The 27,406-nt window shown below is 43.1% G+C and overlaps 2 protein-coding genes across 3 annotated transcripts; one reads left to right on the forward strand and one right to left on the reverse strand.

Moving 5' to 3' along the window:
* Positions 1 to 2,872: 2,872 nt before the first annotated feature.
* Positions 2,873 to 22,663, reverse strand: LOC311025768 (uncharacterized protein). 2 transcript variants are annotated; one of them, XM_084028855.1, is made up of 22 exons: positions 22,470 to 22,658; positions 20,113 to 20,248; positions 18,271 to 18,309; positions 17,607 to 17,730; positions 16,327 to 16,383; positions 15,979 to 16,198; positions 15,633 to 15,878; positions 15,362 to 15,517; positions 15,007 to 15,291; positions 11,113 to 13,676; positions 10,916 to 11,042; positions 10,722 to 10,827; positions 9,671 to 9,876; positions 8,959 to 9,104; positions 8,809 to 8,877; positions 8,580 to 8,728; positions 8,371 to 8,485; positions 7,424 to 7,611; positions 7,130 to 7,271; positions 6,925 to 7,051; positions 6,672 to 6,842; positions 2,873 to 5,452 (listed from the first exon to the last, which is right to left on the reverse strand). In XM_084028855.1, exons 4-22 carry the CDS (start codon positions 17,723 to 17,725, stop codon positions 5,429 to 5,431), a joined length of 5,217 nt encoding a protein of 1,738 aa, XP_083884981.1. In that variant the 5' UTR covers positions 17,726 to 17,730; positions 18,271 to 18,309; positions 20,113 to 20,248; positions 22,470 to 22,658; the 3' UTR covers positions 2,873 to 5,428. The 2 variants fall into 2 exon arrangements, 1 of the variants encoding a protein (XP_083884981.1); XR_014598421.1 differs by lacking the exons at positions 2,873 to 5,452; positions 6,672 to 6,842; positions 6,925 to 7,051; ... (2 more) ...; positions 8,371 to 8,485; positions 8,580 to 8,728 and having other exon boundaries at positions 8,806 to 8,877; positions 8,959 to 9,115; positions 22,470 to 22,663.
* A 3,065-nt stretch (positions 22,664 to 25,728) lies between these two features.
* On the forward strand, positions 25,729 to 27,375 carry LOC311025795 (endonuclease domain-containing 1 protein). The gene is made up of 2 exons (XM_084028912.1): positions 25,729 to 26,043; positions 26,217 to 27,375. Exons 1-2 carry the CDS (start codon positions 25,747 to 25,749, stop codon positions 26,823 to 26,825), a joined length of 906 nt encoding a protein of 301 aa, XP_083885038.1. The 5' UTR covers positions 25,729 to 25,746; the 3' UTR covers positions 26,826 to 27,375.
* Positions 27,376 to 27,406: the final 31 nt, after the last annotated feature.

The raw sequence follows: 27,406 nt of genomic DNA on the forward strand, positions 1-27,406 counted from the left end.
AATATTTCATTTAAAATGTAGCTGTATACAGTAGGAGGAGCAAGGCTGCATACATCAGCACTTTGAGTCTGTGTGAAAAATAAATGGGTCCTTTTCTAGATAGTAGTAAGGATTTTAGAGATCTTTGATAATGAACTGTTAAACCGTTTCCCAACATCAAGGCTCATGTAAAAATGTACATAGGAAAGGTCTGGTTTGATAACAAAGACATAATTTACTGAGGATAGGGAGATTTGTGTATTTGTTGAAGGGGATACAGTTTATGTATCACTGCAAAACAAATTGCATTACACCAAAATGTATCTTGTAAATTACAAAAACATTTTAACTTAATAATTAATTCAGCTCCATTAAGCTTATCTTCATCATTCAGACAACTACGGATGTTTGAATATGTTAACCAGAACCTAGCCCATAACAGAGTATCGTATTAACAGACTACTGAAAAAAAAACATACTATAACATAAATACTGTATGTTATATTTATACAAAACCTGCAACTTTCGTCTGTAGCCACCAGAGGGTGATGTTGGCTCTTTTATGTCCTATGTGAGCAATGTCGCACTCTGCCATATGCCATAATAATATACAGTTATACAAAGTGATACACAGTACGTGTAAGAGACTTTCCTTATTAGTCAATGTGACATGAGGATGTATTAGTACTTAAATGGTGAGAAAAGTCATAACATAGTATGTTGAAAAATGCCACATACAGTATGTTTAAAAAAATGACAATATGAATATGTTGAAAAAGTAAAAAAAAAATATGTCGGAAAATAGTCAAAGTATAATATTTTGCAAGAAAGGAAAAAAATAAAAGTAATAGTATGTCTAAAAAAAATCATACTATAGTATGACTAAAAAAGTTTAAAACAAGTTAATTGAATAGTATGTTGAAAAAGTTAAAAAAAGATATGTCGAAAAAAAGTCAAAGTATTTGTTGCAAAAATGTAAAAAAAAAAATAACACATGTAATAAAAAAACATAGTAAATCTATAGTATGACTAAAAAAAGTTATACTATAGTATGTCGAAAACAGTCTGAAAAAAGTCATAGTATAGTATGTCGATAAAAAGTCATACTTTACTGTTGAAAAAACTCTTTAAAAAGTCATAGTTTAAATATGTTGGAAAAGTTAAAAAAGATATGTCAAAAAATAGTCAAGGTATAATATGTTGCAAAAAAATCCATCCATCCATTGTCTACCGCTTATCCTGTATTCAGGGTGGCGGGGGGGCTGGAGGAGCCGATTCCAGCTGTCATTGGGCGAAGGTAGGGTTCACCCTGGACAGGTCGCCAGTCCATCACAGGGCCGACATGTAGAGACAAACAACCATTCACGCTCACATTCACACCTATGGGCAATTTAGAGTCACCAATTAACCTATCCCAATCCTGCATGACTGTGGGAGGAAGCCGGAGATCCCGGAGAGAACTCACGCTAACACGGGGAGAACATGCAAATTCCACACAGAAGACTTTGAAAAAAGTCTTTAAAAAAGTCATAGTATAAATATGTTGGAAAAGTTAAAAAAGATATGTCTAAAAATGGTCAAAGTATGATATGTTGCAAAAATATAAAAAGTAAAAGTACTATAGTATATCGAAAAAAAAGTCATACTATAGTATGACTAAAAAAGTCTAAAAAAAGTCCTACTATGGTATGACTAAGAAAGTCTGAAAAAAGGTCATAGTATAGTATGTTGGAAAAAGTCATAGTATGTTGAAAAAAAAGTCAATAGTATAGTATGTCCAAAAAAGTAAAAAAAAAATGTCATAGTATAGTATGTCGGTAGAAAAGTCAAGTCATACTTTACTGTTGATAAAAGTCATCATATAAATATGTTGAAAAAGTAAAATCTTTTTTGAAAAATGGTCAAAAAAGTAAATAAATAAAAGTTATAGGCCCTACTATAGTATGTCTAAAAATGGTCATACTATAGTATGTCTAAAAAAGTCATACTATAATATGACTAAAAAGGTTTTAAAAAAGTCATAGTATAGTACAACGAAAAAAAGGTCCTAGTATAGTATGTTGGAAAAAGGTCATAGTATAGTATGTTGAAAAAAGGTCATAGTATAGTATGTTGAAAAAAGTCACACTATGGTAAGTCATAGTATAGTATGACTGAAAATGTCTAAAAAAAAGTCATTGTATGGTATGTTGAAAAAAAGTCATAGTATAGTAAGTTGAAAAGTCAAAAAAATGTTGAAAAATAGTCAAAAAAGTAAAATAAATAAATAAATAAAAGTTATATGCCCTACTATAGTATGTCTAAAAAAGTCATACTATAATATGACTAAAAAAGGTTTAAAAAAGTAGTATAGTACGACAAAAAAAGGTCATAGTATAGCATGTTGGAAAAAAAGTCACACTATGGTATGTCTAAAAAAGTCATAGTATAGTATGTTGAAAAGTCAAAAAATGTTGAAAAATAGTCAAAGTATAATATGTTGCAAAAAAATAAAAGTATTACTGTAGTATGTCTAAAAAAAAGTCATATTATAATATGACTAAAAAAGTATAAAAAAGTCAAGTAGGCTATAGCTTGTCAAAAAAGTAATAGTATAGTATGTTGAAAAAAGTCATAGAGTAGTATGTTGAAAAAAAGTAAAAAAAAAATATCATACTATAGTATGTCTAAAAAAGTTATACAATGTACAATGTATTGTATGGATCCAAGTTTCTTCAAAGAAAAATGTCGCTCACATTCCATCTTTGCATCTTTTCTACTCCCAAAAGCTGATCACAGATTAATTTCTCATCAAGCACATACTTTTACAGCTACAGGGAGAAGATGCAGGAACACCTGCAGATTTAAACTTTCTACACTGGTGAGAGGAAATCAAAGCCAAAAACTTGTTGAATAATTTATCAAAACATTTTAATTTTTTTAACAACAATACAATATGTCACAGGAAAATCACAGAGGGATTTAAGACAGGTCTGGCTCAGGTTTTCTTCTATGTGAGTTCTTTTTTTAAACAATAAGTGCAGCATAAATCAAACGAGTTAAGAGGAAAAAAGAGCATTATTACATCCTTCAAATGATACTAAAAATGAGGACAAGACACACAAAAAAAACTAAACCTCGACGTCATTAAAAGTCACATCCCTAAAAGTCTCAGCAAAAGTGTCAAGAATTACAGCTACTGCTAATGCTCCATCATAAAACCACTAATGCCTCACAAGATTATGAATTTCATACAATGGAAAAAAACGTTTTAATAGATCTTGTGTTCGATACAGTACAAAGACATCATTCCATTTCTGTAACCGCCCAACTGTTGAAATGGTATTGAGCACCAATGGGTGGTTTGAGTTGTATCACTGACTTATGTATGCTGTTTAATGGGGGGGCATTGAGGCAAGGAGGGGTCTAGCACCATGAAAATTAAACCGCCCCCCTGATTGCACTTCCCCTATCCGCACATTATGACCATACTACATCTTTAAAATACCTTGTAGCCCCTTATCAAGTGAAGTAACCTTTGATATGCAATAAATATGTAAGAAAACCACAATGTACAGTATAAATAATGTCACAATTTACAATTCTCCATTTGCTCTGTAATTAAAAAATAAACTAACAACAAAAAAGAGGTATAAAAGTGGGAAGAAACTCCCTTTGCAGTAATTTAAACTAGAGTGTAACAGGATATTTTTTAGGGTGTATTATAATACAGCAACAACATTAACAAAAGACTGAGGTGGACCAATTTGACCATGTACAAATTAGATTCTTGATTGAGAACAAAACTACATAAGTCTTCTAGTGAACCTGAAAACAGTTACAGTATGTACAGTAAATGGTGTGCACAGACGAATGAGGGCAGGGCTAAAAAATAGTTCCCAAATGTGGGGATTTCATCAGAATGCTGAACTTGCATTCAAATGATAGAAAACAAGGCGACCAAAATCATTGCATGTGAATACAGTGCGGTGCAGTGAGTGATCTAAGCCAAGTTTAGTTGTACTTCACTCTAAAACCGAAGACTATGAAGTCTCAACAATATGAAAGCATTTATTTTGAAGGACTGTCTGAATGGAGGGAAATAAAAACGGCGGGGCCTTTCATGCGATGTCTCGATCCATGTGCTTGTTCAACATGTGAAACTGAAAATACAGTATATTAAACCCCCCCGGCAGTGCATGGAGCCTCATCAGGACGGATGTTTGGGGGAGAATGAAAACACTGAGGTGCCGCTTAGTCTGCTCATCTATTTGGCCTCATCGACTTTTGCATGATAAGATTATGATTGTGTGTCTCTTTGGACATATTACTTTTATTCAGACTGCAACGGACACCTCTTTGACACCAACATCAAGGTGGACTCCCACTCTGTACCCCATCTATGCACACCACTGTGTATCTCATAAAATTCATTCACAATTTACAATTACTTATGTTCTCTGTCATTTAGAAACAAATACATAGTGAACAAAAGAGGTATAAAACTGGGATTGTTTTCCCTTTCCAAAAGTAAAAAACAACACTATCTGTCTGTTTTCCCTCTTGATCATAGAAACCACACGACAACTATTTAGCTGGAAAAAAAGCAAAGAAATCTAATTTTCCATCTACAAACTTGATTTCCAACTAAGAATGAAACCATATTAGTCCTCTAGTAAACCCGTATTTTAGAGAAACTGATAAAAGTTTTTGTTTTTTTCTTTCTTTTTTAAAATTTGTACATAAATCCTTATTTTTGTGTTTAATCCTCTAATTACCTCTCCTCTAAATACAGTTTGCAAGGCCAATGTGGTGTACTTATAGGCTGGTAAAACTTTTTTAAGTATCTAACGGGAATAAATTCGATTGGAATAGCACCTCAGAGTATACAGACAGGAATTACACATGTCAGAGTTTACCTGAATACCAAAGAAAACCCAAGAGGAACCAATACAATGCCAAGTGTGACAATCAGCTACTTCTCCTGTGAAGCGATTCCCCTGCTGGTACAACAGAATCACAGCAAATTCATGGACATATAGAATAACTAGATTGGTGTAAAAAAGTTCGACGGAATTTGCATAAAAGTACCTGAATTTGTACACAGAACCGGCTACTTGACGCTTTTGTATCACAGCTGTGTCCGTTGAACATATAACCTGATTTTCAGTGCTAGCAGTGCTCACATTTTCTTTTTCTTACATATCTGAAATGCTTAGTCATGAGTACCAGTACCAGTCTAGTCATTCTATTTCAAAACACACGTCCAATCGGCAGCTGGTATGGGGAAGACAGTGAGCGATAGTTGGATTGGCTGAGTATCCATACCTTATTGTGTGATGTAAACAAAACTGAGTAAACGTCGATTGGCTGATTCAAAGAGTGTTTGCAGGAATAGATTGCCTTGAAGACAACGTTTGTGCTGCCATCAGAGTTTTGGTTATGGCTGAAAGACACCAGGGAGGAGTCGTCACTTTGAAAAGGGTGATGGAGCCTGAAGGGGAGAGAAAGAGGAACAGAGGCAGAGCTCAGCCGGCCACCTGAACACGCTGTGTGTGTGTGTGTGTGTGTGTGTGTGTGTGTGTGTGTGTGTGTGTGTGTGTGTGTGTGTGTGTGTGTGTGTGTGTGTGTGTGTGAGAGAGATTTTGAGACAATTAAAAACGAATTATGAACTACAAAATAATGCAAATAATTAATCTATAAATATCTAACATGCACAAATTAAATACCATAACATTTGAGTATCATATTTATTGATTTTTTTGTGAGATAATTTCTGACCGTTTGTTTGTATTTATTTAATTTGGCTGTAAATCAGAAAACGTTTGTGGTAAATATTCCTCTTAATACAAAATGTTCTCCTTTTTGGGTTATTATCCCTCCACCACATATCTGCACAAACACAAACACAAACACTACCTAGTGAAACACAAAGAACCAATTGCACGCTAGAAATAATTCCTGTTTGCATAGCAGGAGGACTGTGGACATTACACCCCACTAGAACTGCATGAAGGAGGGATCTCTTCTTGACCAGCAGGGACACAAGGAATGATAACGCCAACCAAAAACAATAATCCCCAGCAATAATAATGCATACTGGGACAATATATTTACTGTATTGACTGCAGTGGATCACCAACTGCAAGCAGAATTGAGTGTCTAGAATAAAAGGCGATCAAATTAAAATCCAATGGTTTACTTTTGAACTGGGTCTAGAGTATTGTAAAGTAAACATAATCTCTAGATAATGGACTAAAACATGCATCATTTCTTTGTTTATTATCTCATCTGAGTTTTTGGCATATTTGATATGCGTTACTTGAGAAATGGATGAAGCGATAAGTAAGAACTCTTTCTTTCTTTCTCTTTTTAATCAGCCGATAGGAGTCGAATCATGGACTACATCATACAACTGCACAGGTTGCACATGCATAATTGCACTGTTTACATTTACATTAGGACTGTTTTTATTGTTGTTATATTTATTTGTCACATGCTGCCTTTTAAAATTGCTTTGTTTTGTATTATTTATCTATTTTATACTTAGATTTTACATTGGTTGGCATTCTGTGGACAGCAAATGAAGAATTTCATCCTACTGTGCATAAAATAAACACTTTGAATGTGGAAAGTTGGTCTAGCCTCAGAAACATTCTCAAAAGTACTCTGGCATTACTGATGGTGATAAAAAAAAAGAAAGTGCAACCGACCAGCGTGAAGGTGTCGTAGCATCTCATCAGGTCCTCCATCCGATACTGCTCCAGCACCACGACTCCAGCCAGCGAGGGGCTCTTGGCTCGGGCACAGTCCTCACAGTGCACCACGTAGCTCTTCTTACTGCTGTTCTCACTGGTCACAAGCAGCAGGTCGTACACCTCCACCTGCGCAGACACACCGTGTTTCTAATGCCATCACCGCGTACACGAGTGCAACATGGCTGCGTGGACAGACAGCGGGACTCACGTCACAGTCGTTGCAGTAGTAGGCCGGCTCGTCCTTCATGCGACTCTGGTAGCAGATCTTCTTCCCTGCAGCCAGCAGCTGCTCTCTCAGGATCTGGATGTGCTTGATGGACTGCAGCAGGCAGTGTCTGAGGGGGAGAGTGGAGCGCATCGTGAATGACGTAAAGCAGCACACACCCGCCGATACAGGAAAAGAGACATCTTACTTGATCATCTTGTAGGTGTCCTGGTCGGTGATCTTGATGGTGCGAGCCACGTTCCAGGAGACGTGGATCATTGGAACGATCGACTTGACCTTCTTGAGCTCGTTCCACTCATAGCGCTCCAGGGCGAGTTGATATTGGTACGCTGGGAGTGAAAGACAAGCACAGCCAGTGGTGAGCCCGCAAAGCAGGGAGAATGTTAAACAGCATATTTAAGCTGGAATTTGACACAAACCCCTGACTGTCGAGCTTTAAACGGCTGTTTTTCCCTATTTTCTGGTGCTCGCTGGAACTTACAGTTTAGTGGTCCCACATTCCAGGCGATGTTGTTGCACCAGCCCACCGCCTGGACCCAGTGCACAGTCCCTGCATTAATCCACACCAGGTCTCCAGGCCTCTGGATGAAGCGGTACACAGGAATGTTGGAGCTGTAGAGGTCTTCCAGGACCGGCCACCAGGACCCTGTCAGGTAGTCTACGCCATGTCTGAGGGAAAAATAGCAACAATGCAATTTAGAATAGTCCGATACTGTAGCTTATTATGTCTGCCGGGAGATCTTAAGAGCGGTCATGGGTGTGCGTGAGTGTGTGCGTCTCCGTGTCTGTCCGCGACTTATCTAGCACGCCACTGCACCAATATGGAGCTGATTTCCTGCCAAGGAATCAAATATGTTTTACAAATGTCCTACGAATCAATAACAAACACAGTCTGCTTTGCAAATACAAAATCCCATTAAGAAGCCAATGCATTTTTTATGCATTTATTTTACAAATACAAAACATACCTTTCAAACGAATGCACGGCATATTTCAAATGCTTCAGAAACAAATATGTCTTACAAGTAAACGTACATAATTATGTCCTACAAATACAAAATATATAATATCACATGACTTTCGGGACAATTGTGCCACCTGCTGTTGTGAAGGGTGAATTACTCATTTGTGAGGAAATCTTCAGCGCAATCACATTGGAATGATTGTCACTTTGTACTTGAAAGATGTAATTTTCCATACCACCAGACTGCATGATATTTTGGGTGCTCATGTACAGCTGTATGCTCGAGAACCTCTCATGATTGCAGTAACTCGTGCTTTCTCAGAGCATCTTTTATTGCCTGTTTGATATTGCCATGGATTGATTGGTGACTCCCATTACAGAAGTGGTCGTTGCAGACGCACCCGGTGGAGATATGCACTGAACCTTTCTAGTTGCTAAGACTTGTCAAACGGCCCGTCACTCACTTCTCACAGAATTTGTTGATGGCGTCCCAGTAGTGCTCGTGAACGGCGAACCACTCACAGTCACCGGGCCCGATGTTGATGTTGACGGAGCAGAAATTGTTGTTCTCTTGATGACCTGATGTGAAGAGCAGACTGTCAGTTTATCCAAATCAAAAACATCCATCAGAGGTTCAATAGTGCCTTGATGGCGTTGCCAGACAGACTCTGACCTGGCGTGCGGCTGCCTGGCACCTTCATGTAGAGCTGGACGGTGTTCATGCCCAGGATGGTGTGGCCGACGTGACTGAGCATGTTGTTGCTGGATTCCACGCGCATGAAAGCTGGCAGCTTCAACAGCTCCTGCAGCTGGGGCTTCCACCTTATACAAACATATGATGGCCAATGAGAAAATGACAAGGGAGCTCAGTTCTAGTGAGCAGTTTAATAACATCATCTCACCTTTTAGGGTCAGAGAGATCAATGTTGGTCCCAAATTTAATGATCTTTCCGCCTGTTTTCTGCTCTGAGCTGCGGGAAAAGAGCAAAGTCTGAGTCGTGTATTGTCAACGCAGTGAAACGGTGAATTCTTTTTCACAGTTTGGTGCTAACCTGGGCGTGCTGATGGCTTTGCTGAAGACGGAGGAGGCAGGAGCGCCTTTCATGTTGTCCAACGTCAGAGCAGCTTTCGTGGCAGCTGTTGTCTCTGAAGCCTCGGTCGGCTCTCCGTCCTCTTCATTCTCGCTCTCCTTCTCCTCCTATAGCACATCTACATGAGCTTAGCTGACAGCTTGACCAACAGCTAAATAGGTGAGTTAACTTTCATTCATGTGTCATGTAACGGAGTGTGTTTACTTCGTTTTTCTATACATACTGCTTATAGGTGGAATGTTTAATAAACTGTATGCATTAACTATACTGAGCTGTACTGCGTTTCTCCATAGTAACAACAGAACAGACTCAACACACTCTAACCTTGTTTCACATTGGACTTTTTCTATGGCATACTATACTATGAATGTGTTATGGCACTTATAGTATACAGTATTTTAAGCTTTAATAATGGAGGTCATTGTGTGCCATTGGTGAATGCCACCAATTTTCTTGCAACTCGCTCATACCCACTAATCTGTGTCAACATGGGGTTCTTGAATGAGGCCCAATGGCAGAAAAGCAAGTATTTCTAGTTTGTTTCCATTTGGATGAGAGTTGCGAAACAGAGATACAGGCTTGTTTAAGTCAATAAATGATGCCTTTATTTTGATATCCATATAAATATCAAACCATCTGTGTGCACGTGTTTGCCATGAGGGGAGATGTCTACCTGCAGGCTCTCCTGGAAGCTGGAGGCCTGGTACTGAGCATATTTGGCAATGGTCGTGTGTGAGCGGCTGCTTTCGCAGGGCCATGTTTGTGCAGAACCACTAGGATCCCAGTTCTCATCGGCAGGCTGCTGAACCTGAGTCCTCACTTCCACCGCATGTTCCGCATTGGCCTCCACCAAGGACTTGGTGGAGAACAGACCGAGGTCTTACATAGAGAAAAGGAAAGCCGAGAACAAGAGATCATTATCACCGAAACATGAATTACCGAAATATGTATTTTTTTAATTGTTGTATTATTTATCATTTATGAATTCTCAAGGCATTGGGACTATTACATGCTAAACATGTTTGCTATCCCACTTATGTTGCATTAGTTGGTTTATTTCTAACTCTAAGCTTAAAGTATTTAAAACAAGTATGACAGAGAAAAGGGAAGTAGAAACAGAAATGAGAGTAGTTTATCTACACTGGATGATAGTACCACACACACACACACACACACACACACACACACACACACACACACACACACACACACACACACACACACACACACACACACACAGTACAACACACACACACACAGTACAACACACACACACACACAGTACAACACACACACACACACACACACTCAAATATGCAAACACATTCAAAGTAACATTCTTCGATCACGATACAGCCTGCCAGTGGCTCAGCAAACACATCATGGTTCATGTTACATGGTCTGCATTCAAATATGGATAATAAAGACACAATTCTGTCTCTGAGAAAGTGTTTTACGACGTTTGTAAAACACGCAGCATCCATACACGATAAAGAAAGGGCTCGCTCAGAGAGCCTATTATGGAAACGATGATGTCTAAAAGTGTAAAATGTGCAAAAGATCCACTCCATCTAAAACAAACCGCATAGTTTTATGATATGCTACGTACATATTTCCCTTTCCCTGCTCCTTGCGTGACCATTTTTATAAAGCAATGAACAAAAGGCCCTTAATATGTGCTACTAATCAACAAGAATGGAGATGAGCGTGGTGTATAAACTTACTAAGGCGGAGGGAGCCAGCAAGGCCTCTGATGACAGTCACCGCATTTTTGGGATCAGTGCAGAACTGAAGCAGAACTGGAGAGAAGGCGTCCCTCTTGCTCTCCAACTGCAGAGGAAATGCGGAATATTGATGAATATTATTTGTTTTGAAAGCAAATGAAAAATGTCTAATCTGTTAATCTGCGTGGACTCACATAGATGCTCGGTGTAGGAGGGTTAAGCTTTTCTCGAGGAATCAGGGTCTCTGTGCCAATTTTAGGTTTAACAGAGAAGGCGGGCAGCAGGAAGGACTCCTTGAACTTCCCCTTCACCCTCGTCCCCCTGCAAACCAAAGACACAAAGTCATGGAGAAGGAACAACTTGGATGTAAAACACCCAGATCAGTACTCACTTGCAGGCTCTGATCACTTCAGCGCCGGTGTTTTCAATGCTGATCTTGGAAAGTGGGATTCTTTGCGCCTCCAGCTCAGATATGTTGAATGTTTGTCTTCCAGCACTTTCCACTTTAATCAAGAGGATCCTGAGCTCCTTACACAAACCCATGGACAATGCTTTCAGCTTCAGCGGGTCAACTGGGGCTGCTGAGTGGGGGGGTTTACGTGCTGGTGTGGTCACACATAATTTGGACGGATTGATTGTTACAATTGACGCTGAGCTTGAGGTCTTGGCATTTGCGTTTCCGGCCACTGAGGATATCTTGTTATCTTCCTTCTTCTCCGCTTTTATCTTCACCTCGGCCTTCCCCGTGTCCACCTTCTCTGTATGGATGTGTTTGCCGTGTGGGGTTTGGTTATCCTGAAGAAACTGGCCCTTCGTACCATCTTTGAGAGGTTTTGGTGACTTTCTGGAGATGACGCGCACCGAGGAGGAATCCCTGTCTTCCAAATCACTCATTTCATTTGCTTTATTTTTAGAACAGAGGACGCTGCTTTCTTCCGTCTTTATCTTAATCTTGATCTCTCCTTCTCGCACGCCGTCGTCGGCCTTCTGTTTCCTCTTCCTGTCTGTACCCGCCTCGTTGCTGGTGGAGACGGTGATGCGGCTGGTGAAGGAGGCTGTATGTGTTGTGGTCAGACTCAGCTTTGCACTCAGTGACCCGTCCAGAAGAGATGTCTCCGTTCTCTCAGCGAGGAGCTCCATATCCTCGCCCTCTTGGTTCTCTTTTACGTCGTTCTGGATTTCCTCCTGCTCCTCCTGCACCAGGGCGTCTGCGACCGGCTCCCTCAGATGTGTCAAACTGTGTGATTTCAAAAATGTCTCTGAGGCAGAGTCAGTCGGGGACTGATTACCCGAGTCGGAGCGTGCTGTGATGTCTGATTTGGGGGAGAAATCCGGATTCTCATGAATCTCTGGCGCTAATTCAAGAGAAGAGGAGTACTTCACTCCTCTGGCGCTGCCAGCAGGGGGCCCCCCGAACGGACCGCCACGACATGTGACCCTCTGGCCTCCGAGAAAGTTGGCCAGGCTCTTAAAGACATCGTCCAAACCCGTTTTATGGTGGCGAAGCTCGCGGAGAAGAGAGCCAGAAGCTTCCCCGCTGCTGTCCACCTCTTCTTCCTTTTCTTCCTCAGCAGCTTGTTCCGTGGCACGAGGTAGGTCACCGAGTTCAGACGCGCCAACGTGGGAATAATCGGCCGGCGGACCTTCACAAGGCTCCTTATTCATGTCATCAATGCTCTCGCTGTCGACGGGAGGAGGAGAGAAGCACTGGGTGGGGCTTTGCTGGAGGACAGGTCTACTCATCACCCCCTTTTCTAGCTCGTCTTCATCTTCTCCCAGCGTCGACACCGGAGAGCCCTGCCAGCTGAGAACGGGAGGAGTATTCGCGAGGTTGTCTCCCATTTCCCTCACATTTCCCACGGGCTGGAGGTCTGGAGCGCTGAGGACGCCTCCCTGCCCGCCGTCTCTGCCGTGGACGGGCTGCTCTGAGCTAACAGAACATGCTGTACTGAGAGGTGCTAAGGCTTTGAATAAAAGGGAGGGGAGCGTGTCATCGGGCTTCACTTTTGGACGGTCTCCCGATCTGGATGGGAGGACGGTCGGCCTCTTGCTGGTCGGGTTGGGGCGGGTGTTCCTGGGAGGAGACTGTGCTAGCTGTTCCCTGACGGGTTTCCGGGGACTTCTGTTCTTCTTGGGCGTTTTGTGATTTTCACACTTTGAGGATGGATGTGGTGAAGTGCAGCTGGGACGAGGTGTGTTTGTGGATGACCTGCGTGTCCTCTCTGCTCGCTCTCTCCTCTCCCTGTGCTTGTGTTTGGGTGGTAACTGGCCTTCATTCTCTGGGGACAGAGTTGTCACCTCCATTTGACTTATTTCGGCCTCCCCTGAAGTCGAGATGGAAGTAAACATTTCCGTTTGTGTCTTAGTTTTCAAGCCTAACTTTCTTTCCCTCCTTGCTGCTTTGTCCCTCTTCCGTTTTCTCTCGGCCAACCTTTTTTCCTCTTTTTTCTTACGCCTCCTCCTCTCTTCGCCCTTTCTGTTTGTCTTTTGAACTTCACCCTTTCTCTCCTTTTTAATCAGCCTCTCCGTTTTCTTGTGTTCTTCCAAATCTTTGCCAGGCTTGGTTGCTCGTGATCTGCTGTGGGGGGACTGATGTGAGCAGAGGGGCTGCGAGACTTTTCTATATTTTACATCAGAAAACCTGGACTTTGGACCAGCGTGAGCTAGGAGAGACGTTGCAGATGTCAGGCTGGGCCTCAGGGTGTGATTAGGGCTTCCCTGGAGTTTCTGTGGTCCACTGAGGCCAGGGATGCACTGGTGAATGATGGATGGATCTTTTCTTCCACTTGCCAATGTGTATGAAGAGGGACTGGAAGGAGCACGTGGACTGCTGGCAGCCGAACCTCCATCTTTAGAGCCGCAGAGGAGGGATGAATAGGGAGGAGAGTCTGCACCACAAGACTTGAAGAAGGCTGGATCCCTTGAATTGCCCCTTTGATGAGTGCGCTGAGTTTCCTGCAGAGGATTACATTTCTGTTCAGTGATATGACACTTACATAGAATCATTATATATATACAGTATATATATATATATATATATATATATATATATATTTAATACTGTTATACTGACATTAACCTCCTACACTCCCTTGGCATGATGACATTACTGTTACTTACTTTCAGAGACCGGAGCTCCTTTAAAAGCTGGAGTGAAGATACTGGTATTATATAAAGTAGATAAACCAAGGCATCCATTAGAACCAATCAGAGGTCATTTCCCAAGGATCCTTTGACCTCTCACCTCAAGATAGCTAAATGAAAATGGGTTCTATGGATGCCCACAGGTCTCCCTTCACAGACGTGCCCACTTTAAGATCATCCCATGCAGTTTTGGTTAAAAAATTTAAATTATGTAATTGTGGCCGATTCTAAATGGTGTATTGTTTATTATTCCTGCATCCTGGGGTTCCTAAACGGTCTTGGAATCGCACCAGAAAGCTGAGCTTGAGCTTGTTGGATTCAAAGAGTTCAACTGTATCCATGTGTGATGATGTTGTTCCCCATAGTTGCCATTTCAAATAGTGAGTCCATGTTTAAACTTGACCTCATTGTATAAAATGACCTGCTGTGACCTCTAATAATAATAATAATCACAGGCTCATGAAACTGTCATACAACAATACAACACTATCATAATCTACAGTAACCAATAACAGGGTTTCTGAGCAATTTCCAGAAAAAATGCAATTCTTGCAGAAATCACCAAATGTCAGTTTTTGATATGAAATTACAGCATGGGTTTTTCTCTGATGATTCCCACGTTTTTGGTGTCTTAATGTGTTATTTTGGACCATTTTTGTTCATTCTGGAGTGGTCAAAAATAGTTTGCAACAAATGGCATCGACCCAAAAATTGCTTTAAGAACTTATGAGAGATAATTGAGTAATGGCGATCATATAATTCCATCATAACGTTGTAGGTCCTTAACACACTCTCAACTACTAAACCAAAACACTATGTTGTGTAGACAGAGTGCTGAGTGTGTCTCAAATTAAACTTCAAGTTCCCACTTTCAGATGATGTACACTTCAAAGTTGCATATGTGACCTTCCATCCCCCCTAAAGGACCCATGTCTCCCCTAAACAATAATGAGTCTACGGTGGGGTGGAACAACTTTTTTGTTGAAATGGCACAAACGTAGCTTTTGGAAATGTATTTGCTTAAAAGTATGTGCTTTCATGATTAGCCCTGAATTATTTATTATTCTTTGGATACAGAAGAAAACACACTGTGCCTACTTATTCATGCAGAAGTTTGTGTGTTCATGCCATTTAAACTCACTGTGCTTTGTTTGTGGTGATGGCTCCTTGAGTCCTTCTCCTCAAAGGGGTGAATCGACGGGTTGTGCTGTGCGGCTCTGGGGTGGCCTGTGTGCCGTTCATAGTGGTAATGATGGTTTTGGTGGCTGTAAGGCACACGAGTATGGTCTGCTGGCGATGACGAGACTTTCCGTTGGACCTTCCCCCGGCTTCCATGATGTGTCGGTCTGCTGCCAAAGCTCTGGTGGAGAGCGGCTAGGTGACTGTTACTGAAGCCGTGTCCCCCAGCTCGCAGTTTAGAGGTTTCCTGCAGGAGAAATAACGGAAATCAACAACTGATGTTTGATGTTGATGCTTTTCGGACGATGGAAGCTTACCTGTTGCTTTGTTGTTGAGGTCCTGTGGTCAGAGTGGTGGCAATGACCCGTCCTGTCATTAAGAGGCTTCCAGTCATCTTGGTTGAAGCGGTGGTGGCGAGGTGGTGACGGGGCGTGGGCAAGTAAAGGTAAATGTCTTGATCCAGGATGAGAGGACTAAACAGAGAAGAATAAAAGTCCGGTCTCACTATGGGATTCTACCAACGGGTGGTGCTGTTGCACAGAAATTAAACCCTATAGGATATTTAAAAGCTAAACAAACAAACTTCACCTGTTCAGGGCCGGAGTCTCTTCTCCTCTTGGCCGGACACTCTTCCCTCGGGGATAACGGGTGCTGTGGAGGTGGACTGTGCTGGTGCAGTTGGTCTCGCCGCTGGTGGAGGGCTGGCCGTTTCCAGGGTCCTGGTCTGTTGTTCATCATTCTGCCGGGGAAGCTCCTGTGGCAGTCTGAGGCGGCCCATCTCTCTGGCGGGGACTGGAGCTCTCTGTTGTTGCGATGCAGGCGAGGACCCCCATGCTAAAAGCCCCAAAGACAAACAAAAGGATATCATGAAAGGATGTTAACACGTCTAATAACAATATGAACACCTGTGATAGTCCAGATCTGCAGGTCTCACCACAGAGTTGCTGGCATTGTTGTCCCAGTTTGCGTAGCGATCTCCTGCTCCTGTTAGATAACCGTTGTTGGTGCCAGCTCTGTTGTGAAATGAGCGTGTGGAGTTGTGATGCCAGTTCTGGGCCTCAAACGGCTGCTCTTTGCCATCCCACAGACGGAGAGGCTGCCTGTGCCCCTTAGAGACGCCCTTGTCCTGGACATGGCTGACCGTTCTCTCCCCCCTGAGCAAAAGAAAAACCACCAAACTAAGCGACGAGCGTCGTGATGCAGATCAGGTGTTGATGCTCAAGTAGCAAGGTCAAATAAGTGCTTTCTAGAAAATGTAGCGGCTGAATGACGTTTTATTCACCTATTATAAAGACGATTGGATGATGGATGATGTGATTGGTTGCGCCCTCCTTGGCATCTGTAGTGACACAAAAACAACAAACAGAGAATCAACAGTGTCAATAAGGATAATGCAGAGTTGAAAATCCTCAACAGAACATAACAGACCTATTAGTAGTGGGTCTGAACCTTGTTGCTCGCGGCAACAAGTCAGGTTGAACCAGCCGTCAGGTTCTCTTCTTTGTTTTGTATTCCTTCTCTTTCTTTGAAAAGTCTTAATCAAGTTGTTCTCCATGAATGTTGCTTCAGGATAATTTCTTTTTGGCAACTTTTTGCACTATTAAGAAAAAATAGACTCACTTCATATTTTCACTTGTATAGCTTGTTAATAAAGCGCCTCTGGTTGAAGGGTCGTGTTTATCTAAGATTTAGATTTGTGGACATATCGACCTTTTAAAAAGACAACTGGATAACACAGTAACTGATATTTGTTCTTTAAAAACAAGCATTTTAAAGTAATTTGACCTTGAATGGAGAATTGTGGTGCTATTTCTCAGCTGGACTGAAATTACATATTGATACAATTTAATCTACATACTGTTAATATGTCATGCAGTGTAAGACCTGTCTGAGATTTTTTATTTCAAATATAATGTATTGTTTCGAGTTTATTGTTCATGGTGCATCTCTTTATCAGCGGCACAACTGTTCCTGTTGCCAAATCCACAACCTGTCGGCTACACACAGTCATATTCATCAGAGCCGTCCTCAGCGAAGGCTCCTCCCAGCTGCAGCTGAGGAAGTTATGGTTTCATTCATTCATTTCAGTCCATGCTTAAGTACAGATGGGCTTCTGCTCACAGCTGCAGCTGAAGTGAGACTTTTTCATAAATATGCTCATCACAGCTTCACTTAATCAGTCAGCCCCTTAAAGCGGTGCTCATCTTCAAATCAACCCAGACAACAAAAGCTGGAGTCCGGCCTGCTGGATGACCCTCGTTGGGAAGGTTCAAGCCTCAAGGTGTGCCGCTATCAACTCAAACTGAGTTCAAATTATTTTCAGCAAGACTCTGGAGGTGTTTATATTTATATTGTGTCTGCTTTCTTAACTGTTACAGCCAACATTGTCAGCCGTGACTCCTGTGAAGCTCACTGAAGATCATAATGCACGATGAATGCATTGAAAACATTAAAAGCATATCCACTGTGAAATTATATTTGTGCATCGGCAATTGGTCTTCTGTCCATTTAGGATTAAAGGGTAGAAACACTAAGTGCGGGTGTTGTGATGGTGCTGCTGACCTTTCTGTGTGGCTCCAGGCACGACTGTTTGCAGGAGCCCATTGTCCTCTGTTAGGTCCCCCAGCTGCATAGGAGTCCCATGTGTTACGGCCAGAGTACAGCTCTGCGGGGTGATACATGCAGCCTGAAACACAGATGACATATAATGCGTACATGTTACGGTTTTGAATACATAAATGGATAAATATATCTCCTTTAAAGAACGTCTGACAGTATGGAAGCGCTGCCAATTTGAACCAATCAGATCTAAGATGCAATGGTTAATGCCCACCACTTTGCACTGAAGCTTTAGCTCCTTGATGCGTTTTCAGAAGACCGCTCCACTCACTGATTCATTGTTTGAACAACGCCTACAGGAAGGGCCGCGTAATCAAGTCAAATCCAATTACAGCAGCAGGTGGACACGAACAAAAAAACACCAAACGACTCACACGTGGATATATTAGGGTTTCATGACATTGTTTTGCCGTGCATCATTCTACTTTCCACGACGGCTGCTGCACTAACAACACAGGGGACACACACACACACACACACACACACACACACACACACACACACACACACACACACACACACACACACACACACACACACACACACACACACACACACACACACACACACACACACACACACAGAGAGAGACAGAAACAGATGTTACCAGTCTTGGTCTGTGTTTGGGAGGCCCTCCACTTCACACCTGAGAGCAGAGAGAGAGGGAGAGACGTGAATGTCGACACAATCGTTGCTTTTTGTTCCGGTTTATCTGTGATTTACATCGAGACCAGACCGGCATTTTGTGGATGTCTAGTACTTTGTATTTCCTCATGCTGTATTTTCTGCTACACTGTATCTGTCGACCAGTCACATCATCAGTCAGCCAGAGCTGCATTGTGCATTCAGTCTCTCTCCAATCAGTTACCCAGCAGCCACATCAGCCAGGGGCCATCCAGCGATAGAAAAAAAGAACATGGCAGGAAGAGGAAGGGCCACGGCAACCTTTGCTTTAAGCACAAAGACAAGCAGATAGAACAGGTCGGGCTGCTGTAGTATTTTTCAAGTTGTTCCCTGATTCTTTGATCACAATCTCCAATCCTTTACCTCCTACCCATTCTGCATATTTTTATTTATTATTGTTCAACTTTTCCCTTTGATCAAAATAGAATTATTGAATAGAGTCAGTACTTAAGCACTCAAGAGCCTATATTGTGTTGAAATGAGCTGACCAAGTTGCACCTCCATATGCATTCATTCCCAGCAGCTATTTATAAATACTATGACGAACCTGCCGCGTAATATTCAACCACTTCCCTTGTGGTACACTTTACAAGTTCGTTCCATACAGGTTTGCTTGTGGTGAGACTGGTGCAGAATGTGGAACAACCGTTCTGTGAGCGCTGAATGAGCTAAGTGAGCCACCTCTCCAAGAGTCCATTTCCTACCAGTTGCTAGAGCAACTGAAGCCAGACGGCTCTTGCCATCGTGGCTTTAGGCTTTTTTCAGAGTCAACTGCATTTGGATTTATTTTTAGAGTAGAAAGAGGACACAAAAAGCCTTTATGTGCATGCAATGTTACAGTGGGTGGGTGCTTTCATCCTATGCACTGTGTGAAGTAATTTGCTATATAAAGCTGTTCAATAGACAACATGTCTGGTTATATCCACTCTAATCCTCACATCACCTCCTGTTCCACCAAATCTGCTTTTCGTTTAGAGACCAGCTTTCTGAGCTTCTGCAATTCTTTGTTAATGCTGAAATATTCTTAATAATCTTCATCAATGGCAACTTATGTTAATGTCACATCGCGGCCGCCGTGTTCTTCATTCACGTCGACGACTTACCAGCGTTACATTTTTACAATCATCCTGTTTCTTTGACGAGAAAAGGTGCCCTACTGAGCTTTTAACCCTTGACATGCCGCTGGTGGTTTGTTGAGCAACACAGACGTCAGAAACAACATCCTCCCTGTTGCACTCTTGGTACAGTGTTGTTGGGGGGAGCCGTCATTCAGCGTCCGCTTAAATTCGACTCTACACAACAACGGCTCTGTGCTGCCAATATTAAACCCATCTGTGCAGGGTTAATTCAAGACATCTGGAATTCAGCTGGAAGGCTAAATGATGTCATAAGCACAAAGGGGTTAAGTTGCTGTTGGGTAAACCCACTGCAAAGCAACAGTGCAGTATAAGAGTGTGGTGTTAAATATCCCAATGTTGCAATTATTTTCCTGACTTGCACATTGAAATATTTGTGCACAAATGATACTTTTGAAATGTTGGCATGTTTACAGTGTTAGACCTGGTAGGTTAAACCTGCTGTCTGCACACCTCAGTCTGCTTCCAATCTCCCTCTCGTCACCAAGGAAACCCTGGTCATCTCCCTGTTACCACAGATAACCATGCATCCTCTCATGCCACTGCTGACACCCACACTCGGCTGTCTACCTAATGTATTTTTTTACCTAATAGTGTGTGTGCATGTGTGATCCTGTAACAAGTCTTACCTCGCAATGAGCACTGAGAGAAAAGGGGGAGACACACTCTGGTCCAAATCCTACGACGTTGTCAGTCAGGAATAGCACGACAGCAGAACTGTGCAGTCACAGACCACTTTAAATAGACATGCTCATCCTCCGCTAGCTGGCAGACACACACAGACACACATATAGTAGAGGGAATGGGGAAATACCATAGTCAGGAGGTGCACAGATGTATAAGACAGGAAGGTTTTATTGTCTCAAATCGAGGGCAGTATCTCGCCTCCATCGCTACCGTTCTCTCTTAGTCTACAACACATGCGTTCACACACATTCACACTGTTGCAAAGACCTGACCCCCTCTAGACAAAGGAAGAGGATGAAAATGAGATGTAAGAAAGAAGGGAGAGGAAGGATGGTCCAGCAACCTCTGACAGTTTGTCTGTGCTCCCTTCTTTCCTCTTCATGGCCCTGCACTGATATATTCACTACCTGCTTCAACAAGGTTCCTTTTCTTCCCTGATACCCAATATCCCTGCCTCGTCCTTTCTCTTCCAGGCTGTGTGTACGGCTCTGCCTATGCCTCACCCTCCCTTTTCTCTGCACGCTGTGTCCTTGTATCCCTGGCAACCGATGATATCATTTAGTCCAGAGCTGGGAGCAAGGCCTCAAGCAAGGGGGGAGTGTTTGAGTGTGTGTGATTTTGAGAGAGAGAGAGAGAGAGAAATGGAGAGAGTCCATAGGATTTAGAGTATACTTCCACATTCCTCTTTTTTTCCCTCTCCGTCTCAATGTGTGCAACCATTATATAGTCGCTCCATCAGCTGAATAAATCAGATACTCATTGTTTAGTGAAGAACTGCTACAGTTCAGCAAATGCACTCCAATTTGGGTCCTCATTTGAACAAACCAACCGTCTGTCACATTCCTGCAGAGCTCACACTATCTAGAGATGCTTGCTATCTGCAGTAAAGCACTGCAGATGTGCATCTCTTGCTGAGGCTGTGTGTGTGTGTGTGTGTGTGTGTGTGTAATAGTAAGGATGATGATGATCCTATACCATAAAAGGAAGGATGGGCTGCAGCAGACCAGGCCTGTCTCTGGTGGCTCCTAGGCTAGCTAACACAGGGAGCCGAGACAAGGAGAGCACAGATGGAGGCGAGAGGTGACAACCTGCAGACGGATAGACAACCCTCCCCTAAACGCACGCACGTGTGTGGTTTTACCGGATTCAGGCCTGAAATAGCGTCACAAGCTCAGAGACCGAGCGTACAGTATGAGCCGAATATCAATCACATTTCTAAAAATAACATCCCTGCAGCCCCGCTTCCCTCAGCTCTATCCCCTTCTCCCTCTCTATAATAGCAGCTTCTCCCGGTGTATGCTCCATAAAGCACAGCCCTCTGAGGGGCTCTGGAATGTACCAAGGCAAGGTCAAGAACACGAAAGGGGGGTGTCTTTTGCAAACAATGCAAAATGTACAGCTTCTTTTTTTGCGAACAAAGGCAGGTTAACAGGTTCGAAGAGGGCACTGGATGCACGTGTGTGCATGCTGTTTGTGTGTGTGTGTGTGTGTGTGTGTGTGTGTACGCGCACATCACACAGCTGGCCTGTGTGTGTAACCTACAATTGTACAACCAGGTGGTTACAAGCCGGCAATCGTATCAACTGAAAGCATACATTAGGTGCAAGTTAGGTTAGGTAAACCCGACACCTTTATTCATTCTATTTCAAACACTTGAAAAAAAAAAAAAGAAGATAGTAAGCGAGTGAATGAAAAACACAACAGAGCCCAAAGCTTTCTGTGTGAGATGTGTTTAACAGACTGAGCTGAACTTTCACTGGAGCCAAGTACAGTTTAGACATGACTGTAAACCAAGATCAATCATCACACTTGGTAGCTTCTTACTCGTGCACGCCTCCCTCACACACACACACACACACACACACACACACACACACACACACACACACACACACACACACACACACACACACACACACATTCAACAGTTAAACATGCCACAGAGCACAAATGGAACCACAACACATTGACCGCAACAGTTCCCCCCCTTCACTACAGTTCTCATTTCACATTCCTGCTCTTGCACTGTCTGCACGTTTGCACGGTGTGTGTGCGCGCGTGATTGTGTGCGCGTGAACTTCATGCATGAATGTGCAGCACAGTCTGCAGACACACGTACACACACACACACACACACACTGCAGTATGTTCTGCCGAGACGGATCGTTCAGAACAATGACACACAGTTGAACACACACACGCACGCTGCTGGATGGAGGACGCGGTGGAGCCGCGTTATTTACACTCAGCCACGAGCAAACAGCACATGAAGCTGCTCCTCTGTTGTCCCTCCTTTTACCTTTTTTGTTGTTGTTTTGTCGTCTTCGTCCTCTTCGGTCCACACGCCCCTCCGCTCCCCTTTTCCTCCCTTTCACTCCTCGCCACCTTGTCTCACCCGATCCACTCCTCTTTCTTCTTTCTTCCCCCTCTCCTCTCCTCCTCTTCCTGTTTCCAATCCACTCTCTGGTGCTCGGTCTCCCCGGGCACACCGCTCCGTGCACGGGCGCCGACGAGGGGGCGGGACGACACGCTGCCAATCACACACCGCGAGCCAATCAGAGGGCGAGAATCCCTTATCTATCACGGTTTGCGGCTCGCTGGACGAGGAGGAGGAGAAGGAGGAGAAGGAGGAGGAACAGTAGACGGGCATGGAAGGGCTCTTTATTTCTCTTTCTGTGTGTGAGTTGGAAGCTGGCCAGTAGGCTCCAGTAGAGGAGGGAGCCTGTTTTACATTTCTCCAGATGTACAAGAATCTTCTGGAGCAAGTGGTTGACACCCATGTTCATCAACTCCTCAAAATATGATATGCGATATAATAATAGCTTAATTGAGGAAAGACACGCCGTTAAGACTGCTGCCATGTCTCTCCTTTCCATGGAGCTTGTAAGCGGGTGTTTGTGGGTGACGTGGGAGGTGAAGCGGAGTGAAATGGTGACAGACGGGCTGCGAGTCGTCGGGCTGAGCTCAAATGTCAAGTGGCAGGGAAAAAACCGGGGGGAGGGAGGTGGGGCTACGGCTCCTGGTTCATGAGGGAGGACTCGGAGCTCTCGATGCAAAAAAAACCCAACAACCCACCACTCGCTGCATCTGCTTCTGTCGCCGGTAACAAGCAGGCAGAGCTGTCTGCCTCCTCGCTGAGAGGAGCCGGAGTATGGGAGTGAAATGGTGGAGGCTGCCCGCTGACAGCTTTTCTACCTCAAGTGCCTTAGCAACAGCCTCCGATCAGTCGAAACTCTATTGGTCAACGCGTAAGCCCATGTGGGGATTTGGACCAATCAGAAGGCTTTGGTGCAGAACTGAGAGGGGACAGCTTCACAGGCCGAATAGCTGCTTCTGGTGGCTCAGTGTGGCTCTGCCTGGTCTGGCTCAGTAGTTTCTAACAAAAAATAAATAAAAAAAGATGTCTCTACAGTATCTACTGATGCAGAAAATGTTTTACAATGTCACCCATGCACTTCATAAATAATTATAAATATCATGCTAATGTGGATTTAAAAGGAAGTTACATTATTTAAAAACAAATATATAATGTCACAAAAATTGAAGAACAAATACATATTCTGACAAAATACAGCTCTGACTTAAACCGATGGTAAACTGAAGGAAGGAAGAGAAAAGTAAAACAAGTTAAATGGGGAGGGGGGCAGACCAGAACCGAAAGATAAGATTCAGAGACCCAGAAACATAAATCATTAAAAATTCATTAATTCAAAACTAAAATACTGAAATGTACATTTAAGAAAAAATGTCACAACACAATACTGCACAGCTTAATAACTGCCAGTCAGTGGAGTAAAAATGAGAAATGGCAATGGTGCTGTTTGTTACACTTTTCAGTCTTACAAACGCAGCTGGAATTTCATCAAAGTTTTTATAAAGTGATCATCATGGAGCAGACTGGGAGCAGACAACAAACTAGCCTACACTGCCTCCAAGTGGCTAATATATCTCATTGCACGATGGCACACCTGAGCTGCCAGGAGCATTCAAATGTTGTTGAGCGGCAACAGGACAATAACACAGATACAAACCTTCAAAAGAACACACATTAAGTTGTCGTTCTGTTTAAATGGTCAGAAAGCCTTTATTGTGTGTTTTTTTTTAAAAGGACTACAAACTGATTTCCAGAACCAGAATGAACCAATATTAAAACTACTACTATATACTTGAATTTGTCTTTCAAATCTTAACAGCCTGACACATCCATACTCGTCACAATGGGCTTATTGTGGCATTTTAACTGACATTTCATTTCATTCAATTCTTCCTGAGCATATTTCCAGGACTGCCTGAGAGGCACAGAAGAATTGAGTATTTTTTATATGAGACTTACTTGACATCTTTAATAATCCACCTCAAGAAACAAACAATTAAACAGAGAGATGATGATTTTTGTCACATATTGAAAAAAAAAAAAACCCTGATATGCTGCCCTAACCATAATTACATTTTCTCCTAAAGAGGCCATATAACATTAAGGCCAACCGCGGTGAGACGCTCTCCCTCCTCTGCTGAAGATGAAGCGACAGAGGGCAGCCGAGCGGGGTCGGCACTTGGTCTGAATTTATAATTTTAATTGGTAAAAATGCTGACAGCTGAAAAATGTCTGTTCGCATAACTGCATCATCAGCCTCGGCTACATGAGTTATGATTGTCATAACTCAGGATTAGATCAGAGAGGCAAGCCGGTCCCTCGATGAATAACCACACTCAGTCACTCAAATTGACTTATTAGGGCAGTGAGGGATTGTTGCTCCAGCTAATCTGACAAACACTTGCCATTTGCATGAGGCCGGCTTGTGAAGAGGAGCTACAGCACCAGACACTCCAGCCATTGATATGCAGCACTTTTTATTTCCCTTACAGTTCACACATTTACATCAGTGGTTTCCAACACTTTCTTTTTTATGAGACAAATTGGTCAACTTCCAAATGTGTTCAATTAAACATATTTCAAACGGGATGTTATTTAATATCATTGATTGTATTAAAGTGCATATTGTTGTGATGTTTAGCTGAGAACTATTTTAACTGTTTTCATATGCTCTAGGGTGTTCTTGGTATGTGGATTCATTTTCATTATTACTTCTCCCCAGACGGCAACCTCCTTAAACTTGCATTCTCTCTACTGGCCATCAGGAGGCGACTCCTCTGGCTGCAAAAAGAAGTCGGATGGCATAGAAGTCAATGAGAAAATGACCCTAGATCTCACTTGATTTATTATCTCTGTAACATTTGTTTATGGTCTCTAGTTTCAAGTCTGCTTCAATACAGCATGATGTCAATTTAGTAACGGTCAGTATTTTACAATTTGAGCTTGCCGCCTTATCTCACCACCCACGCTGAGGCATAGTAACACATGTTCACTGGGCCGTTTGTTCACCACCGACACCGATTAGACAGTTTTGCATTTTACCATTGCATTGATAGCATTGACCTGCACATCCACGCCCACGTGTCTGATGAGTCTCTTGGCCCCACTGGCTCCACTTGCTTTGCATATCTGATTTGCCATAATCATAACTGGCAGCATTTTCTCTCAGTGCTTTCCAGAAGACGAGGAGACGTCTTTCAACATGAGCACGTTGACAGCTTGTGGCCCGTTGCTGGCCTTTCTCTTGCCTCTGGTGTCGACGACGGTTGTTCTGGATTTTAATCACGTAGAGAGATGCAAGGACTCCCTCTACATGGGGACGCCGCCCCGAGGGTTCGGGGACCCAGAACTGAAGAGGATCTGCCAGCATTACGCAGACAAGCCTCGCTACGTGACCCTGTACGACCCGCAAAAGCGGATTCCAGTTTACTCAGCTTACACCTTCAAGAAAACAGAGGGGGACATACGTGCGGACTACCCCTGGATGTATGAGCCACAGGTCAGACGCTTGGCCTTGAGTGATGCTTTGCAAAAATGCCAAATTCTTAATTCATAAAAAGGGTTTTTATTGTTTTAGCTACTCCTCTGCTGTATAGAACAGTTTCATATTACTTCCCAGCATGTGAAAAACTGGTTCCTTGTCTGGGTCTCATGTGTTCTGTGTCTCCCCAGCTGGCAGATCTGAATGGGAACGGCAACATGCAGCCATTCCCCACCGGCTACACGCACAGGAAGTTTGAGCAAAGCCAGGCCGTCCTGGAAGACTACTCTGACGTGGTTCTGTACGAGAGGGGTCACCTGAACCCGGACCAGCACCAGTCCTCCCCGCACGACCGCGCCGCGACCTACAGCCTGACCAACGTGGTGCCGCAGGTGCGCGAGTTCAACATCGGGCCCTGGCGCGAGTACGAGGAGCGCATCCGGATCCGCCTCAACAACTTCTGCCGCGGCACGGCCTACATCGTGACCGGGGTCACCACCAGGGGCAACATGATCCGCCGAGACAAGCAGGACCGCGTGGCCATCCCGGAGGACGTGTGGTCCGCCTACTGCTGCACCGACTACGACCGCAACGCGCCGTACCACGTGCGCGACCTCTTCCCCTCCCACGGCGCCATGGCCAAAAACGCCAAGGAGGGCAACAGCGTGCGCGAGATGAAGGTCGAGACGCTCGAGGCGACCCTGAGAAATAGCTTGGACGCGACCCAGGACCTGCAGATGTTCTATGACAGCTGCGCGTCTCCCTCCCCGCTGCCGCTGTACCTCCAACACACCATCTGAGTGTGTGGTCAGCTGTCATGGTGTCCAGAGTGTTGAAGAAGAAGACAAATAGGTATAATTCACTGGAATGTTAATTACATTTTTTTGCGCGGGGTTGGGGTTGAAACTAATTGTGTACTTTTTCTATGATTTCTATCGTTCATCATTTCTCCTTCTTAAAATAAAATAAAACACGACACAAAATGTAGCGTTGGGAGAGGAATTGTAGCCTAATACAAAACAAAATACACTCATTTAATAAAACATACTGCTCTGTGTTGTGGTTGTTATTTATCATTGACTTAATATCAGGGCTAAGTTTAGGAATAGCTTCTTTTCACCATTACTCATGTCGATGTGAGTTTGAATGTTCGGTTGTGAAACATGGAGTTGTATCACTTATCTGATGGGTTTAAGTGTTTTTAGTCATTTAGTTAATCTACATATCATACAAGTCTGTTAAATATAATAACACAATATACGGTTGAATAACAGAGTTTAGGAGCATTTGAGGACCCTTACAAAGTCACTATCCTAATGTTTATCATCCAATAAAAAAAATACAACTTCACCTCTTTGGAAATCATTATCATGAACACGAT

Source organism: Eutrigla gurnardus, assembly GCF_963514095.1.
Source record: "Eutrigla gurnardus genome assembly, chromosome: 15".
Lineage (NCBI taxonomy): Eukaryota > Metazoa > Chordata > Actinopteri > Perciformes > Triglidae > Eutrigla > Eutrigla gurnardus.